Raw genomic sequence first — 16,165 nt, forward strand, 5'->3', positions numbered from 1 at the left:
TGAGACGCACAAACGACGGGGGCGGGTGCGATAGCTAGCGATGTCGCAGCCTGTAAAGCGGCCTTTAGGGTGTATTTATATTTGCAAAAGATATTTTGTGCCTTTTTTGTGCAGTTTTAATGGAAGAAAAACGACAAAAAAAACAACAAAAACATAACTCTTGTAGTTGATAATAAACCTTCAGGAGCCATCAAGAGAATGCAGGTGCACAATAACGTAGTTGGAATTGTATTCGCCTTTTATACACATGCTATATTACACTTATTATATGTGTAATATAATAATATATCCCATAATATCCTGCTGGGTTACTTTTCCTTTTTTTTCTTATTTTACACACTTTTGCTTTCTGGATGTGTAGATTCTCCTGCATGATATTTGCAGCACACACCTTCCATCGGTCACTGAGTGCTCTGCATTTGGTCCAGATGTGTAGATTGGCTCCATCCTGTCTGTTCGCAGCACGTAGAGGGTTAATGGTCGCCTTGTATAGTGGAAGCAGCCCTGATGCATTGTGGTGATTCCCGGTAACTTCTATGGCTGTGCTGCATTGATAGGAGCATGTGGCAGGAATCTCCTCGCTGCTCCAGCAGCTCTCACCCTGCAGCTCGGTGACTGAGGCAGCCATGATCACAGAGACCTTTTATTTCATTGTTTTCTAGATTTGCTTCTTCGTCTTAATGATAACGTGAATTATTTTGCTGCAGCCACGAGCTTCCTGAGGGAATGAAGGGCAGGGGCTGCTGGGAGTCGCCATCCGCTCGCTCCTTCTGCAACACCGGCTGTCTGAATAAGTATAAGAAGGGTTAGTGGCCTCCCCGGTTGCTGACACAGCCTCTGGTTTTCTGTGCTTCAAGGGGAAAAAAGTGATCTCCTGCGGGTATTGTTATTGCATGATTGACAACGTACACGGACAGGAGGCGGATTTCAGCAGCGTGCATGTGCTCTTCAGCCTCGGATCTGTCCTGTGGGTACCATGGAGGCGTAGGGGGAGCCGTGTGCACCTCTGCAGGTGGAGGGGGATGTGTACCATGACGTAGCCGTATGATTCACTGTACAACTTTTTACGTCAGAAGACTAGTAGCATCCATTTTGTTTCTCAATAATGGGGGGGGGGATTGTGAGGTTTAAGATCAGCCAATGTACAAGACGCTTATGAAATTTTAATTCTGCTTGACTGCCATCATTTCAGCTTCCGGCACTTTATTATACAGTATGTATTGGGAAGATGGCACAGAAATGCAGGGTCACCTTCAATGTCATGAGATGCTTTGTGAAGAGCTGATTGTGAGTATAGAACGGAATACAGCGGCATTATTATTATCCTGTGCATGTGCCGGGAGCCACAAAGTGCTGTGACATTCTAGAAACACATAACTCTGCGGGAAGTGATCCTACAATGTGGGATGGGCAGGCGGAGTACAGCCCAAACTACTGTCTCTAACAGAAGCACAATCAAAGCGATAGAAATACTGTATCCCACAAATCAGTTCATAGATGCTGAGATCTCCACACTATTTTCCTGTCTATACAGCTGCCACAATCTGATCCGCCTCCCTACACGTGTCCGGTACAAGCACAGTGGATTGGATTTAGAAAACTCCCATGCCCACTGTGCTTCTTTTTTCCGTAGCGTAAACTGACCTGCGGCACAGCTTTCAGAGTCCCAGCATGTCAATTTATACTGCGGAGAAGCGAGTGTTCTCAGTGGGATAACACAGCGAAAATACACTGCGCCCAGATTCCTGATCATCAGCACGGACTCTGCACTCTCCCACTGAGGACAAGAAAACACACTGCGTATAGAACGCAGCATGTCCAGATTGTGGGCACATACCCCAAGATTCCCAGCGGGGGCATTCCTAGGGTAACAACTTCACCATTTTTGAAAAGTTGGTGCAAACTGGAAAGTTAAGCTGCCAGTCAAATAGGGTTTGTCAGATAATTAAGGAAATTAGCACCAGGTGCCAGATTAGCACCAATAACTTGCAGGGATCTGAAAGTCTGCTCTAATTTTGATCATTGTTCTTTTTCATTTATCGCAGCTAAATTTTTATTCTGTGTTTTACAATAAATTCAGTTTATGACATAAGCTTAAAATACTGTTAGTTTACTCATGTTAGGATATAATCACATAGGAATACACAATGGCCTTAAAGGCCCCATCACACACAACGAGATCGCTAACGAGATCGTTGCTGAGTCACAGATTCTGTGACGCAGCAACAATCTCACCAGCGATCTCGTTATGTGCGACACCTACCAGTGATCAGGCCCCTGCTGTGAGATCGCTAGTCGTTGCCGGATGATCCGGACCATTTTCTTCAAAGGCGATGTCCTGCTGGGCAGGACGCATTGCTGTGTTTGACACTTACCAACGACCTCCTAACACGGTCCCAACGCCCTCCGAGATCGTTCTACAGGTCGCTGATCATTACTGCGTCGTTGGTAAGGTCTGACTGTGTGACATCTCACCAGCGACCTCCCAGCGACCCTTATCAGTTCATATCGTTGTCAGGATCGCTGGTAAGTCGTTTTGTGTGACTGGGCCTTAACATTTAGGAAATTGTGTGTTGTTCTCTAATTTTGATCTCCACTGTAGATAATCAGGTTTCTTGCTCTAAAAGAAACAGGCAGTGAGTACTCCAAAATATCTACATAGAGAAGTCAGATTTTGGAAGGTGCCTGCATCACTAACCTGTGAATGAAAGTAAATAAGTACAAACTCAGAGCAAAAATCCTTTCTTTGGAATAAAATACAAAAACACACCCTCTTTCACCACTTTATTAACCCAAAACACCCCTCTAGGTCTGGCAATCCACATGAGGTCCCACGGCACTTCCAGCTCTGCTACATCTCACAGCGAGCGGCCATAGAACAAGAACGCTGGCTGTGAGTGCAGACAAAGACTAAGCCGCGATGAGCAATGACTGCAGGCAGACACTGTCACAGGCTGGGGGTGCGTCTGCCTGGAACCAATCACAGACGACAGGACAGCCGGTTGGTGGGGAAAGCATGGAAAGCTGTGTGTACGCGATGAGCCTATTGCGCAGTACATGAAGTGAATGCGCGACCCAGAAGATGTTTGCTGCCATGACACAGAGTCTCCATAAGTATGAAACGCTCGCTTAATTCTTATTTTCTCTTTAATTTCCCCAGTAACGAGTCCGGATCGTACACCCAGAATCCCGACCCGGGTCCAGCACCCGTGCATCTTTGAAATCACGCGGATCCGGACTTTTACAATCCGGGTCCGCGCAGCTCTACTCTTGATACAATATATCACCACGGTATTTATACTTTTAAATCCTTTGTGAAATCCCAGTATACCTTTGCCTGGTGATCGCAAAAATGCCCAAACTTGTAATGATCACACCCATGCTTAAAGGGAATCTTTCAGCAGGTTTTTGCTACCTCATCTGACAGGAACATAATGTAGGCAAGGAGATTCTGAATCCAATGGTGTATGACATATATTACTGGGTGCAGCCGTTCTCACATAATCAAAGAATTGAGTTTTAAGCATGTTGCTGATAGAGCTGTTCCACCCACACAAGTTCTCAATAGAGATTGTGCATTGACTGTAAGGGCGGCTTTGCACGTTGCAACATCGCACATGCGATGTCGGTGGGGTCAAATCGAAAGTGACGCACTTCCGGCGTCACTTTCGAGATCGTAGTGTGTAAATGCTAGATGATGTCGCTCTGACGCCGCATGACCCGCCCCCTTAGGAAGGAGGCGGGTCGGAGGACAGAGCGACGGTCGCAGGGCAGGTGAGTGCATGTGAAGCAGGCGTAGCGATAATTTTCGCTACGCCAGCTATCACAAGATATCGTACCTGCGACGGGGGCGGGGACTATCGCGTGCGACATCGCAGCATCGGCTTGCGATGTCGCAACGTGCAAAGCCCGCCTAAGGTGTCAATCACAGCAGGGGGATTGTCCAACTCCTGTACATGTGCCAGCTAGACCTAGCAATGTTAATCACAGGGTAATAAAGCCATTAGTTTATGTAAACAATAGGTCACACACCAATAAGAGAGGCATAATGGTAGTAGCTTTTTTGTTTTTTTTACCCCTTACACCATGCTATCCTCAGCTTACATAGCAAAAACCTGCTTACGGACTCCCTTTAAAAAGCCACATCGGTCCTTTTGTGAGTAGTTACCCAATAATAAAGTGTAAAGAAGTAAATACCATGTTTCACCGAAATTAAGACATTCATATTATTTTTTTGCTCCGAACTATGCGCTAGGGCTTATTTTCAGGGATGTCTTATATTTTCCCATGAACAACAAACCAGATTTATTTTTGAACAAAAAAAAAAAATCAACATTTATTCAAATATAGTCATGGCATTCTGGAAGATCAACAATTTGCGTTAATCTTATTACTGGTTCAGATGAACATTTTCTTATCTGATCTGCTATTCTCATGGTGCAGAACCAGTCCTATAGTTGTGGATACATACCATATTTACAAAGGTTTAAATTACCTGCTTATATTTATTCTTTATGTATTGCTAAGTTTACCCCCAAAAGAAAGCAGACACCCTCTAAAAGAATTGCACTTAGCAGACAACAAACACTCAGAGTTGGCAAGTGAATGGGCTCTCACATACAAATCTGCGTCGCTGTCAAGTCCCTCTGCATTCTACAGCAGTTGGCTCCCCCTGGTAACTGGAAGCAGTATCACTCATGTAGAGTTAGTGAGAGTGGAGTGATACTGTTACCAGATCTAATTGTGAGAGCTGCAGTGCATGGCAACTGGAACAGTGAGGGTCATGACAGCAACCTAGATCTCTATGTGAGAGCCCATCCAACATCTGAGTTTAATTTTTTTTTTATTTTTTTTTGCTAATGTGTGTGTGTGTGGGAGGGCGAAGGGTGGTTTGTCTGCTGCCTTTGGTGAAGAGTCCTGTTGTATTCTTTAACATTTGCTTAGCTTCTTGGACTCTTCCTTATGGAACCGCAACTGGAGCTTAGTTTTAGAGTAGGACTTATATTTTAAGCATACTCAAAAAAAGCCCCCAAAATCCTATTAGGGCTTTTTTTCAGAGTAGGTCTTATTTTCGGGAACACAGGGTATTTAGCAGTACATGTCAATAACTTGAAATTGGTTAACCGTTTGATCAAAATGCGTAAAAGTCATCCCATCGTTACAAGATGTAGCCAGTCGCGGTGGTCCTACTCTAGTATTAAAACCTTACCGTGTGTCAGTGACATCAATGTGAATTAGGGCAGAGAAGCACAGTGCTCTGATTACAGCACCTGTCCATGGGAAGCTACACTGCCTTGCGAAAGTATTCGGCCCCCTTGAATTTTTCAACCTTTTCCCACATTTCAGGCTTTAAACATAAAGTTTTTAAATTTTATGGTGAACAATCAGCGACAAGTGGGACACAATTGTGCAGGTGAACGATATTTATTGCTTATTTTAAATTTTTTGAAAAAATAATAAACTGAAAAGTGGGGCGTGCAATATTATTCGGCCCCTTTAAGTTAATACTTTGTAGCGCCACCTTTTGCTGTGATTACAGCTGCAAGTCACTTGGGGTATGTCTCTATCAGTTTTGCACATCGAGAGACTGAAATTCTTGCCCATTCTTCCTTTACAAAGAGCTCGAGCTGAGTGAGGTTGGATGGAGAGCGTTCGTGAACAGCAGTTTTCAGCTCTTTCCACAGATTCTCGATTGGATTCAGGTCTGGACTTTGACTTGGCCATTCTAACACCTGGATACATTTATTTGTGAACCATTCCATTGTAGATTTGCTTTATGTTTGAGATCATTGTCTTGTTGGAAGACAAATCTCCGTCCCAATCTCAGGTCTTTTGCAGATTCCAACAGGTTTTCTACAAGAATGGTCCTGTATTTGGCTCCATTCATCTTTTCATCAATTTTAACCATCTTCCATGTCCCTGCTGAAGAAAAGCAGGCCCAAACCAGGATGCTGCCACCAACATGTTTGACAGTGGGGATGGAGTGTTCAGGGTGATGAGCTGTGTTGCTTTTACGCCAAACATTTCGTTTGGCATTGTGCCCAAATAGTTCGATTTTTGGTTCATCTGACCAGAGCACCTTCTTCCACATGTTTGGTATGTCTCCCAGGTGGCTTGTGGCAAACTTTAAACAACACTTTTTATGGATATCTTTGAGAAATGGCTTTATTCTTGCCATTCTTCCATAAAGACCAGATTTGTGCAGTGTACGACTGATTGTGGTCCTATGGACAGACTCTCCCACCTTAGCTGCAGATCTCTGCAGCTCATCCAGAGTGACCATAGGCCTATTGGCTGCATCTCTGCTCAGTCTTCTCCTTGCTTGAGATGAGTTTGAGGGACGGCCGGGTCTTGGTAGATTTGCAGTGATATGATACTCCTTCCATTTCAATATGATTGCTTGCACAGTGCTCCTTTGGGATGTTTAAAGTTTTGTAAATCTTTTTGTAACCAAATCCAGCTTTAAACTTCTCCACAACAGTATCACAGACCTGCCTGTTGTGTTCCTTGATCTTCATGATGCTCTCTGTGCTTTAAACAGAACACTGAGACTGAGCATTTATACAGAGACTTCATTACAAACAGGTGGATTATAATTATCATCATCCGTCATTTAGGACAACATTGAATCATTCAGAGATCCTCAATGAACTTCTGGAGTGAGTTTGCTGCACTGAAAGTAAAGGGACCGAATAATATTGCACGCCCCAATTTTAATTTTTTTTATTTTTTACAAAAATTTAAAATAAGCATTAATTATCGTTCACCTTCAAAATTGTGTCCTGCTTGTTGTTGAGTCTTCACCATAACATTAAAATTTTTATCTTTATGTTTGAAGCCTGAAATGTGGGAAAAGGTTGAAAAATTCAAGGGGGCCGATTACTTTCGCAAGGCACTGTATATAGACGAAGTGACTAGTTTTTACACAGATTCATCTGTGACAACTGCATCTATCCCGTTGCGTTCCGTATACAGTCCGTATGTCATCATGTGACTTCCGATTTTTTTTTTTTGTACACCACAAAAAAACAGAAGGGAGTTAGATCGAGTCCAGGGTATATGGCCAGATACTGGCCCCCATATAAAGTCTATGGGGAACAGAATCTGGGGCAAAGGGGTAGGAGCAAGTGCTACATAACTCACCAATCACCAGGGCGGCTGTCACGCTGGGTGTGGGGAGAGACACTCAGCAAATGGACTACTAGGAATAAGGAAGGCTGAAACACAAAGAGAGGGTGTATCCAGGGGCTCCTGCGCTGACCCTGACTCTGGGGGGCCCTGCGCTTGCCCTCAAACCACAAGTACCTATAAGGGTTAGGAGGTGTGGCCCGCCAACGTGCCCCTGTCTCCTAGCCAGACCCTAGGACTAAATCCCATCACCCACCAATCCACGGAGGGAAAAGCAAACAAAAATTAACAGCAAAAAGTGGAAAAAGGAAAACAATAACTTATCTTGAGAGAGAATCTTCAAAATATACAGCAACAGTAGTCTGAAGCAACATAAAACTCCTGAGCAAGCAACTTCTCCAAGTGAAGAGTATAACCCGCACTGGAGGAATGAGAGGCCTCACGTTATAAAGGCCCTTTATTACCAGCTGGAGGAAAGGCTCCTCCAACCTGGCAAGGAAACAGAAAAAAACCCTAATTCAAGCCCTTAAAGGGACAGCATCCATTAACTTCTGGACGATCGCTGGGCCCTTCTGTACCTGGTCCCAGCAGCAGCACCTGAAGGTCTAGACACATCCTTGACAGCGGCTGTCACACTGCTCCTGCGTCAGCTCTTTGATCTTCCTGAGCTGGCCGCTCATTAGGCTCATACATATTCACTCCTCCTCCTCTGTGATTGGTTACAGTCCAACGCCCCCCTCACGCTGAGTGACAGCTGTCAGACTGCAACCAATCACAGCCGCCGGTGGGCGGGTCTATATTGTACAGTACAATAAATAAATCATTAAAAAACACAACGTGCAGTCCCCCCAATTTTGATACCAGCCAAGATAAAGCCTCACAGCTGCTGGCTGGTATTTTTAGGCTGGGGAGACCCACGTCATTGGGAGCCCCATAGCCTAAAAATATCAGCATGCAGCTGGCCGGAATTGCCGCATCCATTAGATGCGACAGTCCCAGGACTTTACTCGGCTCATCCGAATACCCTGGTGCGGTGGCAAACGGGGTAATATATGGGGTTGATACCAGCTGTGTAATGTCACAGCGTCTATTAGATACCCGACATCACTAACCCAGTCAGTAATAGAAAAAAAAAAGAGTAGCTCTGGCACACCCAGGTGTGCCAGAGCTACGCTTTTCAGTATCGTCTCTTTTTCTCTGAGCACCCCTCTACTTGACAGTGAGCAAGATTATCCATTTATAATAAAAAAAAAATAGACACATTTTTATTTGAAAAAACACTCCCTAACACATTCCCTCTTTCACCAATTTGTTGGAAAGAAAAAACAAATCTGAGTCCAGCGTAATCCAATAAGGGGTGCCATGACAATCCATACTCACTGTTTCAGTCAGTGAAGAACAGAATAGTTCCCCATTGACTGGGAGAGCAGTGCAGTGACCTGAGCTAACGTCAATAGGTCAGCCCAGGTTATTGCAGGGCATGACCAGTGCTGACTTCAGGAGGTTAGCGAGGTATATTACCTGCAGTGATGAAGTCTGCTGTTATCCTGATGTCAGCACTCGTCACTGAGTTCAATGACCGCTGTGTTCACAAAGAAGTATCGCGAGTGGCCCATGATGTCACCGATAATCACAGTCTCAGGCCGCCCGCGAGAAGTGATCTGAGAACGCGGCGGGTATAGAAGTCAGTGACAAGCGCTGACATCATGAGTGCATGACTTTATCACCGCAGGTAATGAACTTTACTAACCTCTTGACGGCAACGCTCATCATCCCCACGGCTGCTCGGACTGCTGTGCGGACAGATGCTGACACTGCAGTGTGGGCAGATGCTGACACACTGCAGTGTGAGCAGATGCTGATACATTGCAGTGTGAGCAGCCGCGAGGCTGGCGGGGGAGCGGGACACAGACTGCAAGGGCCACCTGACGGAAGTCACACGAAAGTGCTTCCAGGGATTTTGCCGACCCATTGACTTGTATGGAGTCACGGTCCATTATTACGGAACAGTATAGGACATGTTCCATAATAACGGAATGGACATACGGCATCCGATGTGATTTTTTTGTAGGATCTGATGCATACGGAAGTGCTTTTATGTGCCATCTGATCCTACACAAAAGACATTGAAAAGATGGTCCTGTCAGGATGTCCGCAAAAAAATAGGAACTGACCAGGACAGACGGAACGGTCATGTGAATGAGCCCTTAGTCTCCAGAGGGATGTAAAACCCATGTTATGCTATTCCAGGAAAATACTGTGGATAGAATATATACTGTAATTGACTCAATCAGGTGGTTTATATCAGCATTTGTATTAGATATAGGAGTTTCAGGGCTCAATACAATATTTCCTACTATTTGTTAATCATATTACCACATGTTCACTGTAGCAATGAATAGAACATTGTAATGAAGACAATGGTAAATTATAGACCTTGTGCTGTAATAAGCTTCTAGTTGGTTAGGAATCACTTTCATGGTAATTCCTATCTAGTAGGCTGTAATCTTACATAATTATTGTATTCTATTACAAGAACATTAAAAATAACCATTTATTTCTCTTACCTCATGATCATTCCAGTTATGACAAAATCTTATCACAAATGGTGACATGTGGATTATAGTCAGTGGTGGATCATTTCTCCTCCTGGAGGATGACAAATCCGTACATTGTCTTCATACCACAATTGTGGTTTCCTTCTAGTGATTGGTGCAAGTCTCATAGTTGGGTCTTTGTCTATTGAATAGTTTTTACTGCTGAAGGTATACTTAAGTCCATCGAGTTCAACCCATAGCCTAACATGTTGATCCAGAGGAAGCCAAAAACCCCAAGGGGCAGATGGTAAGCTCCATATTAGGGGAAAAATTCCTTCCCGACTCCACATTCGGCAATCAGACTAGTTCCCTGGATCAACGCCAATCACAGAATCTAGTGCATATAACTAGTAATATTATGCATTTCAAGAAAGGCATCTAGGGATCTCTTACATTTTAGTAGTCAATCCACTGTTACAGCAACATATGGCAGAGAGTTCCATAGCCTCACTGCTCTTACAGTGAAGAATCTGCGTATGTGATTATGATTAAACCTTCTTTCCTCTAGAAATAGAGGATGTCCCCTTTTGATAGCATATTTTGGGAATGACACCACACCTTTTTAGGGTCTAAAAAGTAACCCTTGTAAAATGATAATATTGGAGATTTATTAATAAATAACCAATAATATGTCAAGGAATCCACTGAAATTCTTCATATCTTTGTGTTCACATTCTTAATATGATCACACTTAACATTTTTATTTGGCTACTCACGAATATGTGAAAAAGAAGAATGATCTTCTTTTCCACATTTAATTAGAACTCTTCTGCTCCGCAGGAACCAAAGTCTATATTAGTCATGTATGAGCCTATTATAGTGCGTTGGCAAGCACAGGTCTCTAGTACTCGCAGACATCTGCTGATTGGAGATTGTTCCTGCATATATCCGGTATGCCGGCTCTGCCGCTTATCACTTTGGCTCATTGAAATTTGAGGGTGAATTAATTTTGTTCTGTTGGAGCATCTGGCTTGTTTTATACCAGATGGACAGGCCCGTTGATGTAATAATGTGACACCAGTGTGTATATCTTCAGAAAAAGCTGGCCATTTTTAGCTTTTTTATTATTAATATTATTACTATTTTTTATTTAGTACTTAGATCTTTTTGATAGTATACTGTACGCACCTAGTGTGGTGGACATGGAAGGAGAATGGGAGCTTGTATGATTAAGAACTAGAAATGATGTTTGCTCTAAAGCTACAATAATGTATTTTTATGGCACTGCTTTAGCAGCTTTCCATAAAGTGTAGTCATAGCCTAAAGCCACTATCACATTGGCATATTTAGGTCACTACATCACATCAGGATTTTTAAGAAAAACCAAGACTGGACCTAAATACAGAAAAATGTATAATGGAAAGATGTCCATCCTAAGGGCTCGTGCAGATGACTGTAGATTCTCTCATCCTAGAGAATTGCCGATTATGCAAAGAACACTCTGATCAGAGTCTGGTTAGAGTGTCAGTATCGCGTGCTCCAATCCTCTCGGATGAGGAGAAGATGGAGAAAAAAATGTCTCCATTTTCTCCATTGTGTCAGTAGGGGAATGTCATCCGAGTGCAGTCCCATGTTTTTCACACACTTATTGACTTGTATGGCTTTGGACATGCAGCAATGTTTTCCTCGGACTGTGGACTACGATTGGTCCAAGTGCAATCAAATGTTTTGTTGGACCGAAAATACAGTCATGTGAACCTGGCCTAACTCTAAGGGGTACTTTGCACGTTGCGGGTCAAATCGAAAGTGACGCACATCCGGCGCCAGTAACGACGTTGCAACGTGTAAAGCCTAGATGCACCGATAAATGATCGTAAAAGCGTCGTAAATCGGTGATCTGTGTAGTGTTGATCATTTTCATAATTTCGCTGCAGCGACAGGTACGATGTTGTTCCTTGTTCCTGCGGCAGCACACATCGCTGTGTATGAAGCCGCAGGAGCGAGGAACTTCTCCTTACCTGCCTCCACCAGCTATGCGGAAGGAAGGAGGTGGGCGGGATGTTTACGTCCCGCTCATCTCCGCCCCTCCGCTTCTATTGGCTGCCTGCCGTGTGACGTTGCTGTGACATTGCACGACCCGCCCCCTTAGGAAGGAGGCGGGACACCGGCCAGAGCGACGTCGCAGGGCAGGTAAGTGCGTGTGAAGCTGGCGTAGCGATAATGTTCGCTACGGCGGCTATCACAAGATATCGCATGTGCGACGGGGGTGGGGACTATCGCGCTCGGCATCGCTATCATCGGCTAGCGATGTCACAGCGTGCAAAGTACCCCTAACTTTAAAGACAAAAAAACTATGGAAAGGTGGCCTACAGATGTGTATGCTCTTATTCACATATTTATATGCATCGGGAAAGCTGATGACATATACTGTATGTTAAATACATCCATAGATCCCAAATTTGGCATTTGTCCATGGGTTTGTTTTTTTGCTGTATGGAATAGAGCAGCTAGTCTATTCTGTACTGTGGCATTCAGAACAAAAATGGAAGTATAGTATTTATACAGGGCGCTGATCTGCAAATAAAAAATATTATTTTTATGTTTCTTCGAAAATGAGACAGGGTCTTACATTATTTTTTGCTCCAAAAGATGGGCTAGGGCTTATTTTCAGGGGATGTCTTTTTTTTTTCTTCCATGAAAACCAATTCACATGTATTCTTGAAGAAAAAAAAAATCAACATTTATTCAAATATAGTCATAACACATTATGGAATTTCAACATAACTCTCCAAACCCTGTGTGTAACGTGTGTGTAGTCCATCTACAGTATCTATCTATCTATCTATCGATCGGTCTGTCTGTCTATCCAGATTCACACTGCACATACAGTGGAGAAAAAAAGTTTTTAGTCAGCCACCAATTGTGCACGTTCTCCCACTTAAAAAGATGAGGTCGGCCTTAATTGACATCATAGGTAGACCACAACTAGGAGAGACAAAATGAGCAAACAAATCAAGAAAATCACCTTGTCTGATATGGCAAGATTTTGTTTGCAAATTATGGTGGAAAAGAAGTATTTGGTCAATAACAAAAGTTCATCTTAATATTTTGTTATAAATCCTTTGTTGGCAATTACAGAGGTCAAACGTTTTCTTTAAGGCGGGCTTTGCACACTACGACATCGCAGGTGCGATGTCGGTGGGGTCAAATCGAAAGTGACGCACATCCGGCGTCGCAATCGATATCGTAGTGTGCAAATCCTTTTTGATACGATTAACGAGCGCAAAAGCGTCGTTATCGTATCATCGGTGTAGGGTCCGACATTTCCATAATGCCGGTGCAGCGACAGGTACGATGTAGTTCCTCGTTCCTGCGGCAGCACACATCGCTGTGTATGAAGCCGCAGGAGCAAGGAACATCTCCTACCTGCGTCCCGGCTGCTATGCGGAAGGAAGGAGGTGGGCGGGATGTTTACATCCTGCTCATCTCCGCCCCTCCGCTGCTATTGGCCGCCTGCCGTGTGACATCGCTGTGACGCCCCACGACCCGGCCAGAGCGACGTCGCAGGACAGGTGAGTGCATGTGAAGCTGGCGTAGCGATAATGTTTGCTACGCCAGCAATCACAAGATATCGCTGCTGCGACGGGGGCGGGGACTATCGCGCTTGACATGGTGCAAAGTACCCCTAAGTCTTCACAAGGTTGGCACACAGTGTAGGTGGTATGTTGGCCCATTCCTCCATGCAGATCTCCTCTAGAGCAGTGATGTTTTGGGCCTGTCGCTGGGCAACACAGACTTTCAACTCCCTTCAAGAGTTTCTATGGGGTTGAGATCTGGACACTGGCTAGGCCACTCCAGGACCTTCTTATGCTTCTTACGAAGCCACTCTTTCATTGCCCTGGCAGTGTGCTTGGATTCATTTTCTTGCTGAAAGACCAAGCCACGTTTCTTTTTCAGTGCCCTTGCTGATGGAAGGAGATTTGTACTCAAAATCTCACGATACATGGCCCCATTCACAGATCGGTCATCCTGGTCCCTATGCAGAGAAACAGCTACAAAGCATGATGTTGCCACCCGCATGCTTCACAGTAGGTATGGTGTTCTTTGGATGCAACTCAGCATTCTGTCTCCTCGAAACAGGAGTTGTGTTTCTACCAAACAGTTCTACTTTGGTTTCATCAGACAATATGACATTCTCCCACTACTCTTCTTGATAATCCAAATGCTCTCTAGCAAACTTCAGACGGGAATGGACATGTACTGGCTTAAGCAGGGGGACACGTCTGGCACTGAAGGATCTAATTCACTGGTGGAGTAGTGTGTTTTTGATGGTAGCCTTTGTTACAGTGGTCCCAGCTCTATGCAGGTCATTCACTAGGTCCCCCCGTGTGGTTCTGGGATTTTTGCTCACCGTTCTTGTGATCATTTTGACCCCACGGGGTGAGATCTTGCATGGAGCCCCAGATCTTGTATGTCTTCCATTTTTTTTATTATTGCTCCCACAGTTGATTTCATCACACCAAGCTGCTTGCCTATTGCAGATTCAGTCTCACAGCCTGGTGCAGGGCTACAATTTTGTTTCTGGTGTTTTTTGACAGCTCTTTGGTTGTCACCATAGTGGAGTTTGGAGTGTGACTGTTTGAGGTTGTGAACAGGTGTCTTTTATACTGATAACAAGTTCAAGCAGGTGTCATTACTACAAGTAATAAGTGGAGGACAGAGGAGCCTCTAAAAGAAGAAGTTACAGCTCTGTGAGAGACAGAAATCTTGCATGTTTTTAGGTGACTAAATACAGTCATATGAAAAAGTTTGGGCACCCCTATTAATGTTTTCTTTATAACAAATTGGGTTTTTGCAACAGCTATTTCTGTTTCTTATATCTAATAACTGATGGACTGAGTAATATTTCTGGATTGAAATGAGGTTTATTGTACTAACAGAAAATGTGCAATCTGCATTTAAACAAAATTTGACCGGTGCAAAGGTATGGGCACCTCAACATAAAAGTGACATTAATATTTTGTAGATCCTCCTTTTGCAAAAATAACAGCCTCTAGTCGCTTCCTGTAGCTTTTAATGAGTTCCTGGATCCTGGATGAAGGTATATTTGACCATTCCTGTTTACAAATACAATTCCAGTTCAGTTAAGTTTGATGGTCGCCGGGCATGGACAGCACGCTTCAAATCATCCCATAGATGTTCAATGATATTCAGGTCTGGGGACTGGGATGGCCATTCCAGAACATTGTAATTTTTCCTCTGCATGAATGCCTGAGTAGATTTGGAGCGGTGTTTTGGATCATTGTCTTGCTGAAATATCCATCAACTGCGTAACTTCAACTTTGTCACTGATTCTTGCACATTATTGTCAAGAATCTGCTGATACTGAGTTGAATCCATGCGACCCTCAACTTTAACAAGATTTCCGGTGCCGGTATTGGCCACACAGCCCCAAAGCATGATGGAACCTCCACCAAATTTTACTGTGGGTAGCAAGTGCTTTTCTTGGAATGCCGTGTTTTTTGCCTCTATGAATAACGCCTTTTTGTATGACCAAACAACTCAATCTTTGTTTCATCAGTCCACAGGACCTTCTTCCAAAATGTAACTGGCTTGTCCAAATGTGCTTTTGCATACCTCAGGCGACTCTGTTTGTGGCGTGCTTGCAGAAACGGCTTCTTTCGCATCACTCTCCCATACAGCTTCTCCTTGTGCAACGTACGCTGTATTGTTGACCGATGCACATTGACACCATCTGCAGCAAGATGAAGCTGCAGGTCTTTGGAGGTGGTCTGTGGATTGTCCTTGACTGTTCTCACCATTCTTCTTCTCTGCCTTTCTGATATTTTTCTTGGCCTGCCACTTCTGGGCTTAACAAGAACTCTACCTGTGTTCTTCCATTTCCTTACTATGTTCCTCACAGTGGAAACTGACAGCTTAAATCTCTGAGACAACTTTTTGTATCCTTCCCCTGAACAACTATGTTGAATAATCTCAGATCATTTGAGAGTTGTTTTGAGGAGCCCATGATGCCACTCTTCATAGGAGATTCAAATAGGAGAACAACTTGCAAGTCGCCACCTTAAATACCTTTTCTCATGAAACATGGATACATCTGCCTATGAAGTTCAAAGCTCAGTGAGGTTACAAAACCAATTTAGCGCTTTAGTAAGTCAGTAAAAAGTAGTTAGGAGTGTTCAAATCAAGAAATTGATATGGGTGCCCATACTTTTGCACCGGTCAAATTTTGTGATAATGCAGATTGCACATTTTCTGTTAGTACAATAAACCTCATTTCAATCCAGAAATATTACTCGATCAGTTATTAGATATTTGAAACTGAAATAGCTGCTGCAAAAACCCAAATTGTTATAAAGAAAAAAGGTTAACATTAATAGGGGTGCGCAAACTTTTTCATATGACTGTACTTATTTTCCACCATAATTTACAAATAAAATCTTTCAAAATCAGATAACGTGATTTTCTGCATTTGTTTTCTC

At 43.6% G+C, this 16,165-nt stretch overlaps 1 protein-coding gene across 3 annotated transcripts in view; it reads left to right on the forward strand.

Annotated features, from left to right (window-relative positions):
• Nucleotides 1-16,165, forward strand: part of OSBP2 (oxysterol binding protein 2) — a 326,746-nt gene that overhangs the window by 134,020 nt on the left and 176,561 nt on the right. The window contains exon 1 of one of the 3 annotated variants that reach the window (XM_075324447.1): nt 542-805. The exons of the other annotated variants lie outside the window; for them this stretch is intronic. Within the exon in view, the coding sequence (XP_075180562.1) occupies nt 727-805 (79 nt within the window). The 5' untranslated portion in view covers nt 542-726. Of the gene's footprint in view, nt 1-541; nt 806-16,165 lie in introns of those variants that run through there. 3 annotated transcript variants of the gene reach the window in all.

The sequence above is a fragment of the Anomaloglossus baeobatrachus genome, chromosome 1 (genome assembly GCF_048569485.1).
Source record: "Anomaloglossus baeobatrachus isolate aAnoBae1 chromosome 1, aAnoBae1.hap1, whole genome shotgun sequence".
In the NCBI taxonomy this organism is placed as follows: Eukaryota; Metazoa; Chordata; class Amphibia; order Anura; family Aromobatidae; genus Anomaloglossus; species Anomaloglossus baeobatrachus.